This window comes from Daldinia loculata (genome assembly GCF_022478755.1).
Source record: "Daldinia loculata strain CBS 113971 unplaced genomic scaffold F4817scaffold_60, whole genome shotgun sequence".
Taxonomy (NCBI): domain Eukaryota; kingdom Fungi; phylum Ascomycota; class Sordariomycetes; order Xylariales; family Hypoxylaceae; genus Daldinia; species Daldinia loculata.
In genome coordinates this window covers 31,828-53,914 of record NW_026054914.1, presented here as the reverse complement: position 1 = coordinate 53,914, position 22,087 = coordinate 31,828, and the positions used below count along the sequence as shown (strand labels likewise).

Sequence of the window (22,087 nt, the reverse complement as noted above, 5' to 3'; positions counted from 1 at the left end):
CCCATCAGCCCTACATATGCATTTCCCCAGACTTTGCCCAAAGCTGCTAGGCAGATTCTGGAAAAATGTCTTAAAGGGAAAGTCGAGTATAGTTGGTGACGTCTAGTCTCGGGTGAGTTGTAGACATTAAACAATACTGTTGAATGTCATCTAAAAAAATAACTTGAACAATCGTCCGCCTTTTAACCTTTTAAGATCGGCACAAAAGGCGGAGATTAGCTTTCGGAATCGTCAAATGATCGATGGAATTGAATGAAATAACATATCCGCCTTTACGGGTTTATTTATCTTCAACCATAATTTCCTATTAAATGGTTGATATGATGGAGACTTTGTTCTAGTAGCGCCTGTGAGATCTTGCTGGAGTGGAGTCGCAGATGAGCGACGAAGTAGTGTTAGGAGGAAGTAATATGACGAATGCTAAAGAGGCTTAAAGAAGATGACCCCTTTATTCTTTTTGTGATTATACGAGAGTGGGCCATTCTTTTCTACTTATTTTTCTAGTTCCTTTTTCTTTTTCTATTTCATCTTTTTAAGATGACGATATATCAATATCGAAAATCATAAAACTGGTGCATTATGGGACTGATATTATGGAGATTGGGATCCGTGCCAGGCCTGATACCTACCTACATATGGGCTATGTATGTACGGGCAAACCTGAGACTTGGCAATGCGTTCCGATCTGTGGCCGAGCGTCTTTAACCCCCCCAGACTGGTCTACCCCATGAAGGCCCATGAAGGCCTACGAAGTTGGGTACTGATGAAACACTGCACAGAGCATGACTCACCGCTCTGGCTAATATAAAATTGTCTCACGCTTCTGCAGCGTGGAATTAAACGCCCGTTCGCATTGACTTCCTTCTGTACCTAAGGTATAGTATTCATATTAACAGTGCTAATGGTAATAATAGGGGACGATTAGATCAGATTAGGTCAGATTGTAAGGTGGATAGAATTGATTTAATTACCTAAGGTGCTTTAGTCTTTTGTCTTTATTAAAAGTATAGATGTAGTTACTTCGTAATATAAGACAGGTATTTTATGTAGCGTATGTAGTGTAAGTCACAGCACCTGGTCACATGGAGGTTAGGTAGCGCTTCATCTGTTCAGTTGATATTTTAGGTACCCACATATGTTAGGTAGTCTTTTAGGTATCGACTGTACCTATGTACTACCGTATCGTGAGATATGGAATATAATCACTCTTTGAAAACACCCTCTTTCTACCCAATAACAATTAAAAGGTAAACATATGATGTAAAAGTTATACTTAAACAACAAGACCAGTACATTTCATATGCTATGCGAATACTTGTAATGCAAAGTATATTCTCGAATTCTGTAGGTATTGGTGGGGAAGGACCAGACAGACCAGGTTGTCATGGTAGCAGCCACAACTTGTCCCGCGCTAAGCCATATCAGTATTAGCTCGATGCCGTCGGAAGGGGGGAGATGTTTGAATGTTGACAGTTGAAGAAACCGCCAACAATTCCCATCTTGATTTCTCGGTTCATCGTCAACAACCCGAGTCCATCTTCCTCGACGGACAACAACGACAAATGCAAATGGCAAACGGTAAGTGAATCGGCAAACTCGACATACCAGCGACGGCGACGACAATAACTTCGATACCTACTAAGACCTTTTCTATACACCCCGACGGATATTCTATTTCGACCTTTTTTTTTTTTTCTCTTTTGCGACACGACTCATAAACACGTACCCTCCGACGGTGGAAAATAGACACGTAAGTTTGTGCTCGCATATCTTTCGCATATATTCCTTACGCACCTCGTAGAAAGAAGAACTCTGCGAACAAAGGGGAGTAAGTACCGCTGACATTTTAAAAGAAACAAGTTCATAGTAGAAATCGTCATATCCATTCACAAGTACCATTTATCGAATTCAACCGGGCTTCTTTCTAACTGACGACAACACTCTTCAACTTTTCATATCTCTTTTGTTGCGTTACGATTGTTCATTTAATCTTCTGGAAGGCCGGCACGATTAAGAAAGTGCCGGATAATAATATATCGCGTTAAATCACGACATAAGACTTTTTAAATATTCGTGATACCCTATTCACCGCCGATGCGACAACACCTTTTCTAATCGGGATTGATTTGCGCATACCGCAGTCTACCGACGTAGCAAACAAACATGGCCGAACCACCATCATCACCTCCGAACGAGACCGCCACTCCCGAAGAGTCCCTAGCCTGGTACAAGAGACAATATGAATTATTAGGCGACGAGCTAGCAGAGTTTCGTGAATCCAGCCACGAGCTTGAGGCTGAACTCGAAAAGGATTTGGATGCGGCAGACAAGAGGCAGCGCGCACTACAGCAAAAAGCTGAAGGGCTGCAGTTCGAGGTTGATGAGTGGAAAGTAAGTACATGTTTGCTGGGTCGCATCTCCTATATTGCCCCGTTGGCCTGTAAATCTAACTATGTGCCCCTAGGAAAAATGCAAGAAGGCAAAAGCCGAGGCCAATGCGGCACAGAATGCTTTGGAGAAGGAGATTACGAATCTCCGTGACACGAACCGTACCTTACAGTTGAAACTACGCGATATAGAGGTAGCCAATGATGATTTCGAGCGCCAGGCGCGAAATACGACGTCGTCTCTCGAAGACCTGGAGTCCAAGTACAACGTCGCTATCGAAAGAACCGTCATGATGGAGGAAGAGATCAAGATAGGCGAGCAAGAACGAGAAACTCTACGAATCGAAGCCCAGAGATTGCGCGAAGAATTATCCGACCTTAAGGTCGAGGCCGAGATCATGCAGGACAAGATCAAGAAGGCAGAAAATCGCCACCTGTCTACTATCTCTACGGACATATCTATCCCCGAGTCGCCTACTTTCGAAGGCTCGCCTCGTTCCATGGCAAGCTCTCCTCTCATCACCACGCCCCCCGACGATATCATCTTGCCTCCTACAGGTAAAGATGCGCCTATACTTAACGAGCCTCCGTCGCCACCCATGTCTGATGCATCGGCGCCTCTACCCAGACCCTCTTCCAAGGCCAAGACACCTGGACCTTCAGCGCAGAAGAAATCCCGTCTTCCATCTGCGGATCGCAGCATTACGCCGAAGCCGAAGGGCACTATTTCCGCCAACTTACGGGCTCCAGGCACGCGCTCCGCTACTACCGCGCGCACGCCGGCACCGACACGCACTACGAACCGCGCGGCCTCGCACAGAGTTCCGCCATCGACATCTCTTACCCATATCCGCTCCCTTACCGCCCAGATGCAACGACTCGAGGCTCGCGTCCAATCGGCGCGGTCTAAGTTGCCTGCTCCTCTTAACACACCTCCGCGCTCGTCTCCTAGAACATCGCTTGTGGGAGTAAGCCAAGTACCATCCACTGTTACGATGCGTTCAAGGAAGCGTACCGTCGGTTCCACTACTTCCTCGGTAGCAGATGAGACACCCACTACAGGCAGGCACATATCTAGGCTTAGTACCTCAGGCGTATCAAGATTATCCTTTGGGCAGTTGGCCAACCGACCCAGTACCTACGACCCTGATAGCTCTGCTGTTAGCATCTCGCGACCTAGTAGTCGGGCGAGTGTTACGAGCTATCCAAGACCCGCTAGCCGTACTGAGATTGCTCGTCCAATGTCTCGTGCTAGTTTCTCGAGTGCAAGGACACCTTTGGGAGTGAGACCTAGAAGTTCTCTTACTGGTAGCTTGCATGGCCACTCTCAAAGCGTAAGCCGTGTCGACCTTGAAGATTTCGATGAGCGGTTCGAGGATCGCACCCCAAGTCGTCGAGGAACTTACAGCAAGTTTGACGCTGACGGTTCCACTAGTGGCATCCCAACTCCCAGTGCGATTCCGATGCCTAGGCGGCAGAGCGGCGGGATGCATTCGGCTCGTAGAATTAGTGGTGGCGCGTCGAACGAGCCCGCCACTGGGAGGCCCAGGAAATTAAGCGACCTTGGAGAGACTTACTAGTCCAGCCCCCTCCCCTCCCCTCCCCCTTTATAACATCTTCCTTTTACTCTTCTCTTGTATCTGTTTGAAGTGCCGCGCATATCGCACTGTCGAACGTGGTGTGGGGGCCACTAGCATTATACCTTCGTCGCGGCGTTGTGCCGAGACGTCACGAGTTACGGACGGATTTGCATATCATATTCGCTAGCATGCGTGCTTGCATTTTCATCATTATGGGCAAAGGGGAATTTTTCGGCCGGATGGTGCTGGGCAACGCATCCTGCTCGGTACGGTGAACGATGGTGTTTCGAGGCAGGCGGGGCGTTACGGAACCCAGAAAGGGGCGATACCTATTTTCTTCGGCCTCTTCAGATTGACGTTGGCCTTTTTTTCTCTCATTTTTTTAAACACATACCATGGCGGCGGTAGTAGTTGTTGACGATTCCCTTGTATTGTGTGCGCGACCGCCAGCGTGGTAATGGGAACCTTGTACATATATGTACGGCTTGAGATGAAACGAGATTCAAAGACCGAAGACCGCCTGAGAGTCGGAGGATCTAAACCTGTTGTTGTTGTAGTAGTAATACCAGCCTGAGCGGCAAATATCTTCCCTTTGTTAAATTACACGCTTTACAAAATTTTCACGGTTCCGAGGTTGTGTTAGATATAGACGATGCTGGACATGACAATCTTGGGAATTGCTTGTAGAATACGGTGAGTATATATAGTCAGTGTGCCTGCATAGGAGACTTATGTCGGTGCAGTTGTGTATCTGTATACTATACTAGTTGTAGGGGATTTGCTCTTTTGATGTGTGTAATAAGTCACTTAGACTAAGCCTAGGAAGAGCCAGATCCTAGAATATACATACATCTGAGGGTAAATAGACCTATATATACAACCTAACGTATACAAGGTATGGCTTTTCGTATCTAGAAAGTGGGTTTCGATATAACTTTTCATTACAAGACATTTTAACAGAACTTATCATTATTATCAGTGTTTACTATCATTATCGGTCAGAAGAGGGTTTAACTTGGGGAATTGTCTTGGTCAAATCTGTGTATGAAAGGATATAACAGGTATACCTATTAACGTATTGAAGGTATACATGTCATGAGTCAGATATGTTAGACGGGTATAAGGTAATATACAAGGAGTTGCTGAAATTCGTTACTGTATACGGTTGGAACTTCGCATAGCTCTAGGTGAGTAACACATGGCATGAAGAGCTTTAGGAGAACTCCGGGTACTTGGCTTTTTATAGAAGTTTGTGTCCGAGGGGGTGGATATATATACTAGTTTAGGTACTCAAGATAGATTCTCCCTACGATTTATAGTTTAAGATGGCTAGGCTAGGTACGTTTGGGGTTATGTAAGGGAGAGATATAACCGGCGATGAAAACAAGTAGTGGTACTATATTAATACGTCAAGGGCTTGAGACATATGTGTGGCATGTTAGGATAAGTGCTCAGGTAGTTATATCCAATTGTCTTTACGTATATATTCAAAATAGAACCGTATAAGAAGTAATATAGAAAGGAGTAGATTACCAACCAAGTATTGATAATTTGGGAAATACTATCTAAAGCTATCTTCTAACAGAATAATATCTATATTACCTTCTACATGCGGAGGAAGTCATTTGTTATCCTGTGTTATTTCTAGGTATTGCATTCCGGTGGTGATAACAACCAGTACGGGTCTATGGCTAGAGTTCATGCAGACACATATCCGGGTACACGGTCGGCTCTTTTACCACGCTTGATGCCTTTAGTAGAAGCTACCTGTCGTGTTCTAGAAAAGCGTTGCACATGGCTGCAGAACGCATCAATGATACATACCTAATAGGGATGGCATAAGGCTGGCATTACTGTAACTTGATACTATTACTGTAATCGGCAGATGGGGACGACCCACACGTGATAGACGCGAGCATCTCTCTGTTCGTCATAGGTGCGTCTGTGACAGAGCGTCGGTGGATCACTTCACAGCTGTGCTGCAGGATGACAGTTTCGTGTTAGCAGCGAAACTAGAAGCCGACTCGTCCCGTCGACGTGCAGCAGGAGATGAGCTTGACAAATAGACTATTATATCTAAGTGCTTGGATAGACTTCTAGCGTATTAAGGCGGGTTGGAATTAGACCCCACCAATAATTATTCGTCACTTTATTCGTTGGACGGCCGTGCTCTCTCGATAAACACGCCGAGCTAGCCTTGTTCAGATCCAAATTGGCAAACTCGCCTTCTATACGATTCGAAGGTGTATCTCGATAACGGTTAGCGAGAAGAGACGAATTGTCCTTGGTCCTGTCGGGGAACCGAAGCCCAGTGCCGATATTCTGGGGACGGGCTTACATCCTATAGGAATTGCTTCTAGTACTGAGGCGAGGCTGGACGGGCTTGCTCTCGGGGAAAGACACATCCAGCACATGCTGCTTACCCGGGGACTATATACAGGAGTCGGGTGCCTAACCCCGTACTGATGAGTAGCCAGTGAGAGTGTTGCGGTGATGGTGGCTTTTGACGGCCTATAATCTTATAGTGGGTTGTTTGACAAGGCCGGATTTCTTCGGTCACCGGGGTGTTTCACTTCCTGACATGGATCGCGGATGACAGGAAGATCCTCTAGGATTTGCTTAGTCAATTAATGGTATAGTATCACACGGATAATCCCCAAGTGGTAGGCGGTAGTTGCTTGACTTGATTAAGAGATGGTTGGTTCAAAACGGAGATAGCTTGATAAGATACGGATGCGCGATTGAGGCGCAAACGGGCATGAATTATGCATGCTTACGCGTGTAATATTCGATTGTTCCGAATAACGCCGGACATGATGTTGGGGACCTGCGCTTGTCTTTGGTGGAGATGAGAATTCCGAATTCCCAGATTTTGGCAGCGGTGGATAATGACGACAGACAAGCGAAAAAATCAACAACAAAAAGATAATGTAGAAGGAAATAGTTCAAGAGTTGGGAAATGCCGGCTTGTTGTGCTAGACCAATTTAGCATATTAGCTGCCTGGTATATTGAATATTGAATCGAGCAAGACAACAAAATCAAGATCGTGTTCCACAACGAACTTGGTTGTAATTTGGGCTTGACTCGTTTAAGCGAGCAACTCGATAAATTACTAATTCGCCTACAAAATAATTGGCCAATTCAGGAACCGTAACTGAACCGGACCACTGGATAGCCGACTTGTCGCAGACTATGTGGCTCCCATTTTTTTAGTGTCGAAATTTACCCCAACAATTGAGTTCACTTTAGATCTGTAACTCGATGATACCTGGGTACATGCTAAACTGTCTCCTGCACGATGATATAATCAAGGTCATTATTGGTTTAAAAAAAGATGGAGCTCGAAGATATTTAAGTGTATAATTAACGATGGCAGGTGGAGAGTTATAACAATTAACTAGAATACCTACAAAACGTACGGTCCCCGGAGTATTTGACGATCTTCCGGAATGTTTGTCAATACAACACGGAACAAGTAAGCGGATTTCGCAATGATGACCCAAGATGATTACGATGATGGATGATGGGCGTGCACTGATAACGCCGGGGGATGGATCATGCACAGTAAGCATTGGCCACTGTCCTGAGGGGACCCTGGGGACATGATTGGGAGCTGGAAAGTAAATGGGTGTACATACATATCTTAGGTTAAGGTAGCTATCGAGATAGTGGCGGCCCGGTGCCGGCCCAAGGGGAATATGTACGGAACAAAGACAAAACCCATAACGACAACTACACTCACTACCTCCTAGTTGTAAAATAAAATAGATGGGATTCTCACCCAATTTGTCCCACTTCCCGAGAAGGTTCTTACTGGATTAGGAAACATTTGTTGAGATTCGGGTAATGAGTGGAGAGAGTCCACCGGGACAGCATTGGAAAAGACGTCCTCTTACTGTATTGTATCTTTTATGTGTAGAGTTAGATACTACTACTCTGGTAGATGTGGCTATTGAGGAGAGGGCGCGGAAATAAGATAAAGAAGTAGAAAGAGGTTTGTGATTGGGACTGGGAGGATGATAGATATATTCGGGGGAACCCCGATCTATTCCGTTAATTTGATATGATATAGTCCGGATGTGATATTATCCATGGTATCGACTATGGACTACATGTATGTATAGGTAGTTAGTAAATAAAACATCAAGGCAGATGCGTTAACGCTTTGCCGATCTTCTTTTTTATTTGTCCTCTAAGCTAAATGGACTTGACAGCTGCTTTATGTTAGAACTGTCGTGAATGTAATAATCGTAGGTGAAATATAGTTCAACGCACTTATCATGCATCAGAGCGTCTAATGATTAAGAATGCCAATTGGCTTTTTATTCAATTGGTTTTCCATATCTTGTTTTGGCCGGACTTAAGGGACGTTAAAACAAAACGGAAATGCCCCGTCCCCTTGATCTAATGTGACCCCAATAAGTTTAAAATCTTATTCAGCCATGTGGGAAGTTGGGTCTGTACTTACTATGACGGTATCCATCTATATGGGACCCAGGCAAATTTCGGTCTAAGATGTACCTAGAAGATGTCCTTGGATTTGTACCTGTACTGTACCCGGCCGCACCTGCCGCGCCTGTAGCAGTTGAACCTGACCCGAGACGTACAGCCTAACTTTAGAGGACGCTAGGAGATCCCCAACACCCTGGAGTCACCTATGATTGGTCGAAAAGATGACTTAGGTGTCGATCATAACAGTACGATTAGGTTCATTTTAACCGTATCAGCCTCGTTGATTCCCCGAACTAATCGCTAGTCTGTCAGTTTAGTGTAAGCTCCGATCCTCTTTTTTTATTTTTCTCTTGCCCTGGGGCTTGCTTGGGACATGTACATCACGGTATCCCTCTCGTCCAAAAAGGCTTGGATGTCCGGCCAACTTCTTCGCCTTTCCTCTCTGAAACTTTCCAGCTTTTCTGCTTTCCTCACCAACTAGTTGTAGTCGGTGCGTCAGCGCTTGATACATTCTTCCCCTCTAATTCTAATATCTCGACGACAAAGTCAAATGCATGAAAGTCGAAGATTGAATCTGGCTTTACAGTTGTATTTTACGTGTAAGTGGTAACCCTTGTATATGCATATCAAGTGTATATTCAGATATTCACTTATACCCCGACTATTTTGCCGTTCCTTTACTCCTGCGGCCGTGTCTCCCCGTTCTTGATCGACGAGGGTAGCACACAAGCTCAACAACGATATTTCGACTGTGGATCAGATAGGAACCCAAGCAATTCTCGCAGATTCTGCGAGTAGCTGACCTTCCTACTGACCTTCGCAATTTCTGCCATGATTCTGATATCCTCTATTCCCCAAAACTTCACTCTTAGTTCCCCCTCAACCTTGCCACTAACTCTGCCTTGAACAGAATTGCGGGAGGTCAGCCGAAACATCTTCAACTTACTTTTACTCTCCTACTCTGACCTCAGCTCTGACCTCAGCTTTAGCCATAACGCACGTACCACAATCGGAACCTCCCCCACTCCGATTCTTCCCCGCCTACGTATCCTTCGTTAAGGCACAATTGCAAGTCTTTGGCGTTGTTCAGCAGCTCGATTAGGGCGTCCGCTCTGCTTTCATGACCCCTTAGACATTTTATTCCGATTCATCAGTCCGGCAACCATCACCTGCGCCGCTGAAGCACCTTACATCTACCTCTCCACATCCGACACAATGTCTTCTACAGAAGTCGCCAATGGCAACCGGACGGTGCCCGTCGCCAATGGCAAGCTCACTTATGCCGAGAAGCAAAATATACCAGAGCACTTCATTGGTGGTAACAGGCTAGAAAATGCCCCCGCGTCCAAGGTCAAGGACTTTGTAGCCTCACATGACGGGCACACAGTCATTACAAACGTAAGAAGATTGAAATCGAGTTAGAGGAGACAGTATAGGATTCGTTAACACTCATCTCTAGATTCTGATCGCCAACAACGGTATTGCCGCCGTCAAGGAGATCCGATCTGTGCGAAAATGGGCGTACGAAGTTTTCGGCGACGAGAGGGCTATCCAGTTCACGGTGATGGCCACACCGGAAGATCTGGCAGCCAATGCGGATTATATCCGAATGGCCGACCACTATGTCGAGGTTCCCGGAGGCACAAATAACCACAATTATGCTAACGTCGAGCTGATTGTGGATATTGCCGAGCGGATGAATGTTCATGCTGTCTGGGCTGGATGGTGAGTTTATAAAGATTTCGAAGTTAAATTTGTTGTAAAAGTCAAGTCTAACACGTCATTTATAGGGGTCATGCTTCAGAAAACCCTAAGCTCCCAGAGTCCCTAGCGGCATCGCCGAAGAAGATTGTCTTTATTGGCCCCCCCGGTTCCGCCATGCGGTCACTTGGTGACAAGATTTCTTCTACCATCGTTGCACAACATGCCAAAGTACCCTGCATACCGTGGTCGGGAACAGGTGTTGATCAGGTCGAGGTAGACGATAATGGTATTGTTACCGTGGCCGATGACATATACATGAAAGGATGCGTTGGCTCTTGGGAAGAGGGTCTGCAAAAGGCCCAGGAAATTGGCTTCCCAGTCATGATTAAGGCTTCCGAAGGTGGTGGTGGTAAGGGTATCCGAAAAGCAATGTCCGAAGAGGGATTCGAGGAGTTGTATAAAGCTGCCGCGAACGAGATTCCCGGCTCGCCAATTTTTATCATGAAGTTGGCGGGCAATGCTCGGCATTTGGAGGTGCAATTGCTGGCTGACCAGTATGGTAACAACGTCTCGCTTTTTGGTAGAGATTGTTCCGTGCAGCGAAGACACCAGAAGATCATTGAAGAAGCTCCCGTTACGATTGCCAAGCCTCCTACGTTCAAAGGCATGGAGGAAGCTGCCGTACGTCTTGGTCGTCTCGTAGGTTACGTCTCTGCTGGTACGGTCGAATACCTTTACTCTCACGAGGACGACAAATTTTACTTCTTAGAGTTGAACCCACGTCTTCAGGTAGAGCATCCTACGACCGAAATGGTCAGCGGAGTCAACTTGCCGGTGGCCCAATTACAGGTTGCCATGGGCATTCCTCTACATCGAATTAGCGATATCCGGTTACTATATGGTGTTGACCCGAAACTTACCACGCCGATCGACTTCGAGTTCAAGAACCCGGAGAGCGACAAGACTCAGAGGCGGCCGCAGCCTCGTGGTCACTGTACAGCCTGTAGAATCACGTCCGAGGATCCCGGTGAGGGTTTCAAGCCTTCTAATGGTGTGATGCACGACCTGAACTTTAGGAGTAGCGCCAACGTCTGGGGTTATTTCTCCGTCAGTACTGCCTCGAGTATTCACAGTTTCTCCGACAGTCAATTTGGTCATATCTTCGCTTATGGAGAGAATCGAGCCGCCTCGCGGAAGAACATGGTCGTCGCTCTGAAGGAGTTAAGCATTCGTGGTGACTTTAGAACGACCGTTGAGTATCTCATTAAGCTGCTCGAAACTGAAGCATTCGAAGATAACACTATCACGACTGGTTGGCTGGATGAGCTCATTTCAAACAAGTTAACCGCTGAGCGCCCCGATCCTATGCTTGCGGTTGTCTGTGGAGCCACAACCAGAGCTCATATTGCTAGCGAGGCCTGCATAGCTGAATATCGTTCTGGGCTTGAGAGAGGTCAAGTTCCTTCTAAAGATATCCTAAAAACGGTGTTCCCGATTGAATTCATATACGAAGGTTACCGATACAAGTTTACCGCTACTCGCGCGGCTATTGACAGCTACCATCTCTTCATCAACGGCTCCAAATGTTCCGTCGGTGTTCGCGCACTTAGCGATGGTGGTCTTCTCATTCTTCTAGATGGACGAAGTCACAGTGTCTACTGGAAGGAGGAAGTCGGTGCAACTCGTATTTCAGTAGATAGCAAGACATGTCTACTAGAGCAAGAGAACGATCCTACTCAGCTGCGCACACCCAGCCCCGGTAAGCTTGTCAAGTACACCGTAGAAAACGGAGGACACGTCAAGGCCGGACAGACGTTTGCCGAAGTCGAAGTCATGAAGATGTTCATGCCTTTGATAGCCCAGGAAGATGGTTTCGTGCAACTAATTAAGCAGCCTGGTGTTACTATCGAAGCTGGTGATATCCTCGGCATCCTTGCCCTCGATGACCCTTCCAGAGTCAAACAGGCGCAGCCGTATCTCGGGGGTCTTCCTGAATTCGGTCCTCCTCAGGTTGTTGGTAGCAAGCCGGCTCAGCGATTCAGCTTGACGCATAACACTCTCAGGAACATCCTACTCGGCTACGACAACTCAGTAATCATGCAACAGACATTGAGAGAGATGATTGAAGTATTGCGGAGTCCAGAACTTCCTTACAGCGAGTGGGCTTCTCACCATGCTGCTCTCCACTCTCGAATGCCACATAAGCTTGACACTCAATTGACGCAAGTTGTTGAGCGTGCTAAGGCTCGAGCCTCGGAATTCCCTGCTAAGGCACTGGCCAGGACCTTTTCGAAATTTTTGGATGACAACACTTCACCTAGCGAGGCTGACGCACTGCGAACAACCATTGCTCCTCTTCTTGAAGTTCTCGACGAGTATGCCGATGGTCCGAAAGTGCGCGAGCTGAACGCTATCGCAGGCCTCTTACAGATTTACGCTGAAATCGAGGGACGTTTCTCGGGTCGTCGAAGCCAGGACGAAGAAGTCATATTAAAACTTCGTGAAGAAAACAGAGAAGACTATCTGAAGGTCATCAGCATCGTCCTATCTCACAGCCGTGTCGGCTCTAAGAATCATTTAGTCTTAGCAATTCTTGAGGAGTACCGTCCTAACAAGCCCAATGTCGGCAACGTCGGCAAGTACCTACGACCAGTTCTGCGCAGGCTTACCGAACTCGAGTCGCGCCAGACAGCTAAAGTATCTCTGAAGGCTCGAGAAATTCTCATTCAGTGTGCACTACCATCTCTCGAAGAACGAACTGCACAGATGGAACACATCCTCCGCTCGTCGGTAGTTGAAAACAAGTATGGTGAAACTGGCTGGGACCACAGAGAGCCTAACCTTGATATTATCAAGGAAGTTGTGGATTCTAAGTACACTGTTTTTGACGTGCTGGCGTCATTCTTTGCTCACGAGGACCCGTGGGTTAATGTTGCTGCTCTCGAGGTGTACGTCCGCCGAGCCTACCGTGCGTACAACTTGCTGAAATTGGAGTACCACGAGGACGAGTCTGATTCGGCTCCTCTCTTCTTGTCTTGGGACTTCTCTTTCCGTAAAATTGGACAGACTGAGTTCTCGGTTCCTCTTCAGTCGGCTAATCCATCTATCCCTGGCACTCCGACCTCTGAGACTGGTACATTCGGCCGAATAAGCTCAGTTAGTGACATGTCGTATCTCAACCGTCGTACCGAGGAAGAGCCTACCCGCAAGGGAGTTGTCGTTCCTTGTCGCTATCTCGATGATGCCGATGAGATGCTCCAGAAGGCTTTGGAGGTTTTGCCAACCAGGAAGCGCCCTGGGCTTATCCCCGACCTCACGGGCAAGCGTAAATCCTTTGCGCAAAAGCCCCTCGAAGAGGAACTGACCAACGTTGTCAACGTTGTAATCCGCGACGTAGAGTCCTACGAAGACGAAGAAATTCTCGAACGTATCCACCCTATAATCGACTCATTGAAGAATGAGCTTGTCAACCACCGAGTTCGTCGTGTTACCTTTGTTTGCGGCCACAACGATGGCTCGTACCCAGGTTACTACACTTTCCGTGCACCCGAGTTCCGTGAAGACAACAGTATCCGTCATGTTGAGCCAGCTCTAGCCTTCCAGTTGGAGCTTGCTCGACTAGCCAAATTCAAGCTTTCTCCTGTCTTCACAGAGAACAAGAATATCCATGTGTACGAAGGTATAGGTAAGGGAGTTGACACTGATAAGCGATACTTCACCCGCGCTGTTATTCGACCAGGCCGCCTTCGGGATGATATACCCACAGCCGAGTATCTTGTTTCTGAAGCCGACCGAGTTATCAATGACATTTTCGATGCCCTTGAGATCATCGGCAACAACAACTCCGACTTGAACCACATGTTCCTGAACTTTACTCCTGTTTTCCAGCTCAAGCCTGAGGAGGTCGAGCAGTCTCTTCAGGGTTTCTTGGACCGGTTTGGCCCTCGCGCTTGGCGTCTTCGCGTCTCTCAGGTTGAGATTCGTATTATCTGCACGGATACGACTACGGGAATGCCTTATCCTCTGCGTGTTATCATCACCAACACTTCTGGATATATTATCCAGATTGAGCTCTACGCGGAGCGGAAGTCGGAGAAGGGTGAAATGGTCTTCTATTCAATCGGCGGCACAACCAGGATTGGATCGATGCACTTGCTGCCTGTCTGCACGCCATACCCTACCAAGAACTGGCTCCAGCCTAAGCGTTACAGGGCGCATTTGATGGGTACCCAGTATGTATATGACTTCCCCGAGCTTTTCCGCCAAGCTGTTGAGAACACTTGGTCGAGGACTACCAAAGCGCTACCGTCATTGAATGACAAAAAGCCTGCCCAGGGAGAGTGCATTGATTACAGCGAGCTCGTACTCGACGACCGTGATAGGCTGATTGAGATTTCTCGTGAGCCTGGCACTAATTCGTGCGGTATGGTTGGATGGCTCATTAATGCTCGTACTCCCGAGTACCCTGAGGGCCGGAAGTTCATTGTCGTCGCCAACGATATCACTTATAAGATTGGATCTTTTGGCCCTAAAGAAGATCATTTCTTTAACAAGTGCACGGAATTGGCTCGCAGCCTCGGCATTCCGCGAATCTATCTCTCTGCCAACTCCGGTGCGCGACTTGGCCTTGCTGAGGAGCTTATCCCGCACTTCAAAGTAGCTTGGAAAGATCCGGAGAGGCAAGAGTCGGGCTTCAAGTACCTCTACCTAGATGCGGATGCTAAGAAGCGGTTTGAAGACGGTGCTAAGCGCGACGTCATCACCGAGGAGATCACTGAAATGGGCGAGAAGCGCCACAAGATTGTGGCCATCGTGGGTGCCGAGGACGGACTTGGTGTTGAGTGCTTGAGGGGCTCTGGTCTTATTGCTGGTGCCACAAGTCGTGCATACAACGACATCTTCACAGTTACCCTCATCACATGCCGGTCTATCGGTAAGCTCAACCGTTTCTCTAGTTTATTGAGATTAATTGCTAATTTTCTATAGGTATTGGCGCATACCTCGTCCGCCTCGGCCAGCGTGCCGTTCAGATTGAGGGTCAGCCCATTATTCTAACTGGTGCTCAGGCCCTTAACAACTTGCTTGGCCGCGAAGTTTACACCTCTAACCTACAGCTTGGTGGTACCCAGATCATGTACCGAAATGGTGTGTCTCACTTAACTGCTAATGATGACTTTGCCGGCGTGTGCAAGATTGTCGAGTGGCTTTCTTTCGTTCCTGCTCGGCGCAATTTACCTGTACCGATTACGCCTAGCCTCGACACCTGGGATCGTGAGGTGATATACACCCCGCCTAACAAGCAGCCGCACGATGTTAGATGGCTCATTGGCGGTAAGCAAGACGAGGACGGATTCCAGCCAGGTCTCTTTGACAAGGACTCCTTCGTTGAGACTCTTGGTGGTTGGGCCCGCACCGTTGTTGTTGGCCGTGCTCGTCTTGGCGGTATTCCGATGGGTGTTATTGCGGTGGAGACTCGAACCGTTGAAAATGTTACCCCCGCTGATCCTGCGAACCCCGACTCCGTTGAGCAAGTCAGCAATGAAGCTGGCGGTGTTTGGTACCCGAACTCTGCATTCAAGACCGCCCAGGCCATCAACGACTTCAACTACGGCGAACAGCTTCCTCTTATGATCCTTGCCAACTGGCGAGGTTTCTCCGGTGGTCAGCGAGACATGTACAACGAAGTTTTGAAATATGGTTCGTACATTGTCGACGCTCTCGTCAAGTTTGAGCAACCTATCTTCGTTTATATCCCGCCCTTTGGCGAGTTGCGTGGTGGCTCCTGGGTTGTGGTCGACCCTACCATTAACCCTGTCGCCATGGAGATGTATGCTGATGTCGAATCCCGTGCCGGTGTCCTAGAGCCCGAAGGTATCATTGGTATTAAGTACAAGAAAGAAAAGCAGCTAGAGACCATGTCTCGCTTGGACCCCCTCTACGCCTCGCTGAAGAAGCAAATTGCTGACAGCACCTTGTCCAAGGAGGAGCATGCGGAGCTTAAAGAAAGGATGACAGAGCGCGAGAAGCAACTACTACCCATCTATGCGCAGATCGGCCTGCAGTTTGCAGACTTGCACGACCGCGCTGGCCGCATGAAGGCCAAGGGTACTATTCGCGAGGTCTTAGAGTGGAAGAATACTCGCCGCTTCTTCTACTGGCGTGTCCGTAGACGTCTCAACGAGGAACACATCCTCAAGCGCATGGCTACTGCCTCATCTCCGAAGGTTATTGACTCGAACAGCGCTGCTGCCACTGAGAGCCGTCAGCACAACCTTCGCCTGCTCGCAGCTTGGTCTGGGGTCCCCGATTTCGACCACAACGACAAGGATGTAGTGACATGGTACGAGGAGAACGCTGAGACAATTGAGACCAAGGTCGAGCAAATCAAGTCGGATGCCGTTGCGCACGGATTAGCCGATTTGCTTAGATCAGATAAGACCTCAGCTCTTAAGGGTTTGAAGGATATGCTGCATGTGATGCCTGTCGAGGAGCGGGAGGAGATTCTAAAGTACTTACAGTAAACGAGGTGATGATACGTGTCAATGCGGAACGAAACGAGACAAAGAGGAACTGTAGGATTTGACGACGGGGTATGGATGGTCTAAAGGAGGCCAAGTCTACGTCGTGTATATTTAAGTCTGTTTGGGGATTTGGTTTAGGCGTCTGTCTTCGTTGCGTCGGCGCGGTTAATCTTTGTCAGTTCTTCTACTTGGTGTAAAAATCCTTAGATAGCTCATCCTATATGTTTGGACATGAGGATGACAATTCAGAGTTTTCCTTGTTTACTTGACTTAAGATTCAGTTTTCAAAATGGAATATCCCAGGACCTATCTCCTCCTATTCATTTGTCTCGCCTCATGCCTGGGTAATAATAGCATTGCTGCATATGGTAAAAGCTCCCTTTTCGGTAGGTTTACATATAAGGTGTAAAGGGGGATAGTTGGCAGAGTTGAATATCACTTTGCCTTAGGTTAGGCACCTAAGAGTAAGTAACCCTATGTCTCTTGTTTCCCTGCCGTCCTCAACGTGACCCTGTTAAATTCACTATGCCGGTAATTAAACCCATAGAGTACTATACCGATGGTTATCATTGAGCGACAACACTCGAGCGGAGCCTAAGCGTAGCAGTGAGAAATTACCTGGTTACAATTACTACACTGGCCTCTTGCCGGATTGATTACGTCTCGTGGGTATTTTGATAGATTTAGCAAATAGACGTGAACATCGCCGCGGAAGCTTATGTTTATTAGGTACCTAGGTACCTAGGTAGGTAGGTAAAGCAAGCCGTGCTCGATCGAGTTCACGTAGAGAATATTTCATAAAGTGCTCAAGAAACAACGCGTTCATTAACAAGGCAGCTCTACTTAACAAGCCCTTGCAAGCAGATTAACTTGAACAGTTATCTAAGGGCAAAATAGTAGCTAAGCCGAAGTATAACTTACAGGATATGCATAGTGGCGCCGTTCCAACAACCTGTCAAGTTCATCCAACACTCGGACCGTATCCTGTGGTAAATTTGCCTAGGATGGCATCAATGTAGATGTAATCCCATTTCCTTAGGCCTCCTTCCTTTTTCTTCGTTCATCAAACTCCTCACACCTCGCGATTCTATTGCTAGCATGAAGATGGATAATCAAGACCCTCGGATCGGTATCGTGCAAAACAAATTAGGTAAAACTGTCGGTATCTCGGGAGATGTTGGATAAAGGCTCCTATTTCTTCCACCCCTGATTGATTGCTCGAGTTAGGCTGTCTAGGTTCGGTTCTGTAAATACAGGCTGTGCAATGCACGCAGTCGAGCGGAGCGTCTGGTGGACTTTAACGGGATCGAGTTGAGGGCATACAGTCTGCTGGTATCCACGAAGGTTTGGCATACCTCCCTTGGTTAAGTCGACAAAGTCATCCAGGCTATTTGCTATGCATGCCACATCGAAAAGGCCAAAATCCGCACAGAGAGGCGAATTTCGGTTCAATTCATACTTTCCTGTTTCGATTGTACCCTCCTCATGCTGGTAACCCTTAGAGTGATTAGGGACATTGCTTTTATTGAAGGGATATTCGTATGCATATACGATCCATAGTGACTTCTTGGAGTTGGTGACATCCATAAGCAAGAAGAAATTTGTACCAATAAGGTCAGGTGGTGCCTTGTCGACTCGCGGTTGGTATACGTGGATCTCTCCTAGAGGTAATGCATAACGGAGCGGAGGAGCGAATATAAAATTCGGAACAGGGTACTCGACTTCACAGACGTTGCTGCGATAGTGCAACAGTGAAGGTAATCGCCTCGCATCTAAGTGTTGGTCGCCATCGAGGTGTCCGCGTTTATATCGTTGCAGCATTAGGGGCGCTCGCTCATAAGGCTCATACTCAATGTTCCACCATCCTTTCTCGCTGGTTCCTAGACGTACAAAGTATACCGTGCCGTCGTTCAGCGTACATAGACAATAGTCTCTCGCCGTAACTGGCGTGCTGACAAACACTTCCATCCCATACGGTGCGCGAAAGTCGAGGCTCTTAAGATAAGCCACGAAATTGTCACGGGTAACGGCCTCCGGCTGGTAATTCTCACGATTGCTATCGTTATCGTGAATATCAAAAGCACTATCTTGAAGGGGCCGTTCTCCTAGGAAGATAACATCATCACCACTATCATCGCCGCCGTCGTCAATTGCTATACCCGGCTCTGGCATCTGTGATCGTGCTTGGGTTGCTGCGTCTTGGCGGATTTTGGGTTCGGTAGATTTGTCATTAACGTTGTCTGCTTCGGTTGAAGCCTGCAGATCATGGAGAGCACGCGACATGTCGTGCACACGTGCCTCCAACTCATTGGTTTGACCTTCGAGCATTGATAGATTATCTATATCTCGACGCAAGTCGCGAATTACAGTAGCTCTAGGCAACTTGAAATCATTATATGATCTATTCAGTGATCTGACAATCGCTTCGAGTTCCGCAACACGAGCATCGAGAGTGTCCGGGCCTCGTTGGGAATTCTGGGGTTGAAAAGAGTCTTGGAAATTAGACATAGGTTCCCTGGGTCTTGAAGGCATTGTGCTTGATCTAAGTCGGTGACCGGTATGGGAGGCCATAGGCGGACGGAAATCATGGTCTCTCTCCCTGGAGTGCTGTCGTCGAGGATTGGGCAGACATTCGGAATAGTCGAAAGGCTGTGCAGAAGTTGTGTTAGTTGGACCCCAGGGCCCGGACGACTGCGGGCTAAAGTGGTCAGGATAGAAGCCGTGATAAGGTCCATCTCTGCTGAGGGGAGGTCTAGTAAAGACGTCGTTGGGAGGAGGCCCATGGTATGTAAAGAGAGGGGATGCAGGTCTTGGTCTCTTGGGTGGCTCGTCGTAGGGGTCGGCCGTGAAGGGACGAGCACGCTTATGGTTTGCGTTCGCCATGATAACTCGACTGATTTGAGTGATTGGTACTTGTTGACTATTCGTTAAATAGGTTCAAGACCAATTCTTTAACAATAGCTGACACCCGAGAAATATCGAGAAAACGTATGTGTATTCTGCGTAGATACGTAGGTGGGCAACTTTTACTATTGGCGGCGTCAACACGGTTGTTGGGTGGTTGAAAAGGATCAGTGACCGACGAGAAGAAAAAAGTTGTTAGGTTTTAAAACCAAAAAGTTAAGTCATCACTGCTGACTATTGGCTACTGGTTAATTCATAATGACGGCAGGCGGAAGTCGTCGTTACTTCCTTGATATATTTGAAGAGAGTTGAGGTGGAAGGCATCAACATCGTTGTTTCCTAAGTGATCCACAACTTGGGCCATGGGAGATACATACATGTAGGTACCCAGTGCCCGGATACTGCGGTTTCAGGTACCTAATATGATTTATTCCAACATTACCTACCTACATGATGTACCTGCGTAGTCAATCAAGGTAGGACCTAAGTTGAGAATATACATTACATATTTTCCCCTATTACCCCCCCTTTTCATTTTCAACTACCCCCTAGGTCCTATAACCCTGTCACTGTATCTGCACTATCCATCTTACAGTCGCATCTTCTTCTTAATAAGGTACTTAGATAGACCTAGTAGATACCTGGTACAATCTTGTACTTCACAATGCTCTTGTACTTCTCCCAGTCCTCTCCGTACTTCTTCGCACACTTCTCGTCGTCTCGGCCGTCGCGATGAATTAGAAGGACGGCAAAGTAAACAACGTAGAAGTAAGTGAAAAGCATACCCCAGTACTTGGCTGGGCCTTGTACTATTTCCCTCCCGTCGAGTGTCTTGATAGCACCTTCAACATTGCTGCCAGCTGGCAGGATAACGTATCCGGCAAAACCAGTGGGCAATGCATACGGCCACGACTGCAGCCAATCACCGAAATAATTGATGTGTCTTGCGACACCCCACCAGCCTGATGTCATCAATCGTGAACCCGTCTTGGTCTCGATATACTTGATATGAGCAACACGCGGGTCGCTAGGGTTCGTGCGGAAGATGTTCTTCTGGAGGTTGCTTAACCGGAAGATACCGAAACCTGCAATTAGGAGAATGGAAACCCCTGTAATACCTAGCCAGCCGAGGGTCACTGGGTGTGTAGATAGGTATCGTGTTTGCTGGCTATAAATGAAGGGGACCCAGACGAGATCTCCGAAGGACAGCATGAAGCCGAAACCGTCGTTGGTAATATCGATGGTCGTAAGAATAGCGGGTTCCATGTACACTGCATCCAAACAGTAGACAGTCTGTACGATGGCGACGAATACAATGCTGTCAGTCACGTAGCCGAAGGTGCGGTACTGCTTGGAGATGAAAGCACAGTTTAAAAGGATCCAGCCAAGCATGCCGGGGCGTAGCTCCATCCACTCCTTGATATCAATCTCGCCGATGATTGGAAGGGTAACACGAGGGTTGAGCTCCCGTCCCATATAGAAATCGTAGATCAGGTTCCCAGAGCAGCCACCCTCGGCGAGCTGTCGAAACTGAGGGTTACCTGGCTTCACAGAAAAGCTACGGACATAGACAAACGTTGCAAGTGCGTAAGCAATGAGGATGTTGGCAGTCAGAATCTGTACGTAGTTGTCGGCAATGAAGGTCCATACGGGAAACTCGGCTCCCTGCGCAATAGTACCGGCAAGGCAGAGAGAGAGGGTGAACATGTACGAGGAGAAAGCTTTAACAGACTGCGTTAGCTAAGCTCTATCCCGTGAAGATCTTCCGAGCTAGAATATACTCACCGTTGAACCTATACTTTAGCCTGCCTCCGGACGACAATTCCGTACCCTCAACTTCGGTAGCGGGGAGAATACGGTATAGAAGAGCGCTGAAGAAGTAGTATGCTAGAGTCCAGCCGGTAGCTTTCCAGCTAGCCAGACCTAAGATACCGTCCTCGGGCCATCCTACCTCGGCCTTCAATTTCTCGATGGACAATGTTTTTGGACTTAATAGCGATGGCGCGGGACAACCGGAAATATCGTTACATCCAAAGGCGAAGATGTAGCAGAGAATGGGAAGACCGAACGTAATGGCAGCGGTACCGAATCTAAACGGTTATATACCATTAGCTCTACCAACTTCAAATTGGGTCTTTAGAATAAACACTTACGGACCGCCGAACTCATAACCATGCGAGCTATGCGCTGGCTGAGGTTGCTTTGACTTGGGCGACATGTTTAAAGTTGTGTCGCGATCCAAAGGGTAGAGTATTGTTTGGGAAGAGAGAACTCGTTAGTGTTGTTATTCTCCGAGGAGCGCCTGAAAGCTCTTTATAATCCAATAACTTTCTGCCTGGCCCTCTTCTACCCGTCTCGATCTTTAATACGCGTCTATTCGAGGCGGTGCGAAATTGTGAAAAGTGACCGGCTCCCAACGTCCCGCATGGTACGATAGAGGTGGAAGTTTTGTAGATAGGAGAGCTTACCGGAAATCTTGGCTTCCGAGTGACACCATTTTTGACTTCATTACTACCTCGACTTCCCCAAGCTCATGTG

General features: G+C 47.6%; 4 protein-coding genes across 4 annotated transcripts; 2 read left to right on the top strand and 2 right to left on the bottom strand.

The window, feature by feature from the left end:
- The first annotated feature begins 2,025 nt into the window (after positions 1-2,025).
- On the top strand, positions 2,026-4,119 carry F4817DRAFT_243617 (NUDE protein). Its single transcript, XM_049299070.1, has 2 exons — positions 2,026-2,391; positions 2,465-4,119. The coding sequence occupies exons 1-2, from the start codon at positions 2,164-2,166 to the stop codon at positions 3,965-3,967; spliced, it is 1,731 nt and encodes a 576-aa protein (XP_049155511.1). The 5' UTR covers positions 2,026-2,163; the 3' UTR covers positions 3,968-4,119.
- A 5,304-nt stretch (positions 4,120-9,423) lies between these two features.
- F4817DRAFT_243561 (acetyl-CoA carboxylase) lies at positions 9,424-16,761 on the top strand. Its single transcript, XM_049299069.1, has 4 exons — positions 9,424-9,818; positions 9,880-10,145; positions 10,211-15,057; positions 15,111-16,761. The coding sequence occupies exons 1-4, from the start codon at positions 9,636-9,638 to the stop codon at positions 16,643-16,645; spliced, it is 6,831 nt and encodes a 2,276-aa protein (XP_049155510.1). The 5' UTR covers positions 9,424-9,635; the 3' UTR covers positions 16,646-16,761.
- Positions 16,762-17,653: 892 nt separating this feature from the next.
- Positions 17,654-19,855, bottom strand: F4817DRAFT_243511 (uncharacterized protein). The gene has a single exon (XM_049299068.1). It carries the CDS (start codon positions 19,526-19,528, stop codon positions 17,837-17,839), a length of 1,692 nt encoding a protein of 563 aa, XP_049155509.1. The 5' UTR covers positions 19,529-19,855; the 3' UTR covers positions 17,654-17,836.
- F4817DRAFT_243505 (ERG4/ERG24 ergosterol biosynthesis protein) lies at positions 19,854-22,084 on the bottom strand. The gene is made up of 3 exons (XM_049299067.1): positions 21,703-22,084; positions 21,335-21,639; positions 19,854-21,270 (listed from the first exon to the last, which is right to left on the bottom strand). The coding sequence occupies exons 1-3, from the start codon at positions 21,765-21,767 to the stop codon at positions 20,180-20,182; spliced, it is 1,461 nt and encodes a 486-aa protein (XP_049155508.1). The 5' UTR covers positions 21,768-22,084; the 3' UTR covers positions 19,854-20,179.
- Between the last annotated feature and the right edge of the window lie 3 nt (positions 22,085-22,087).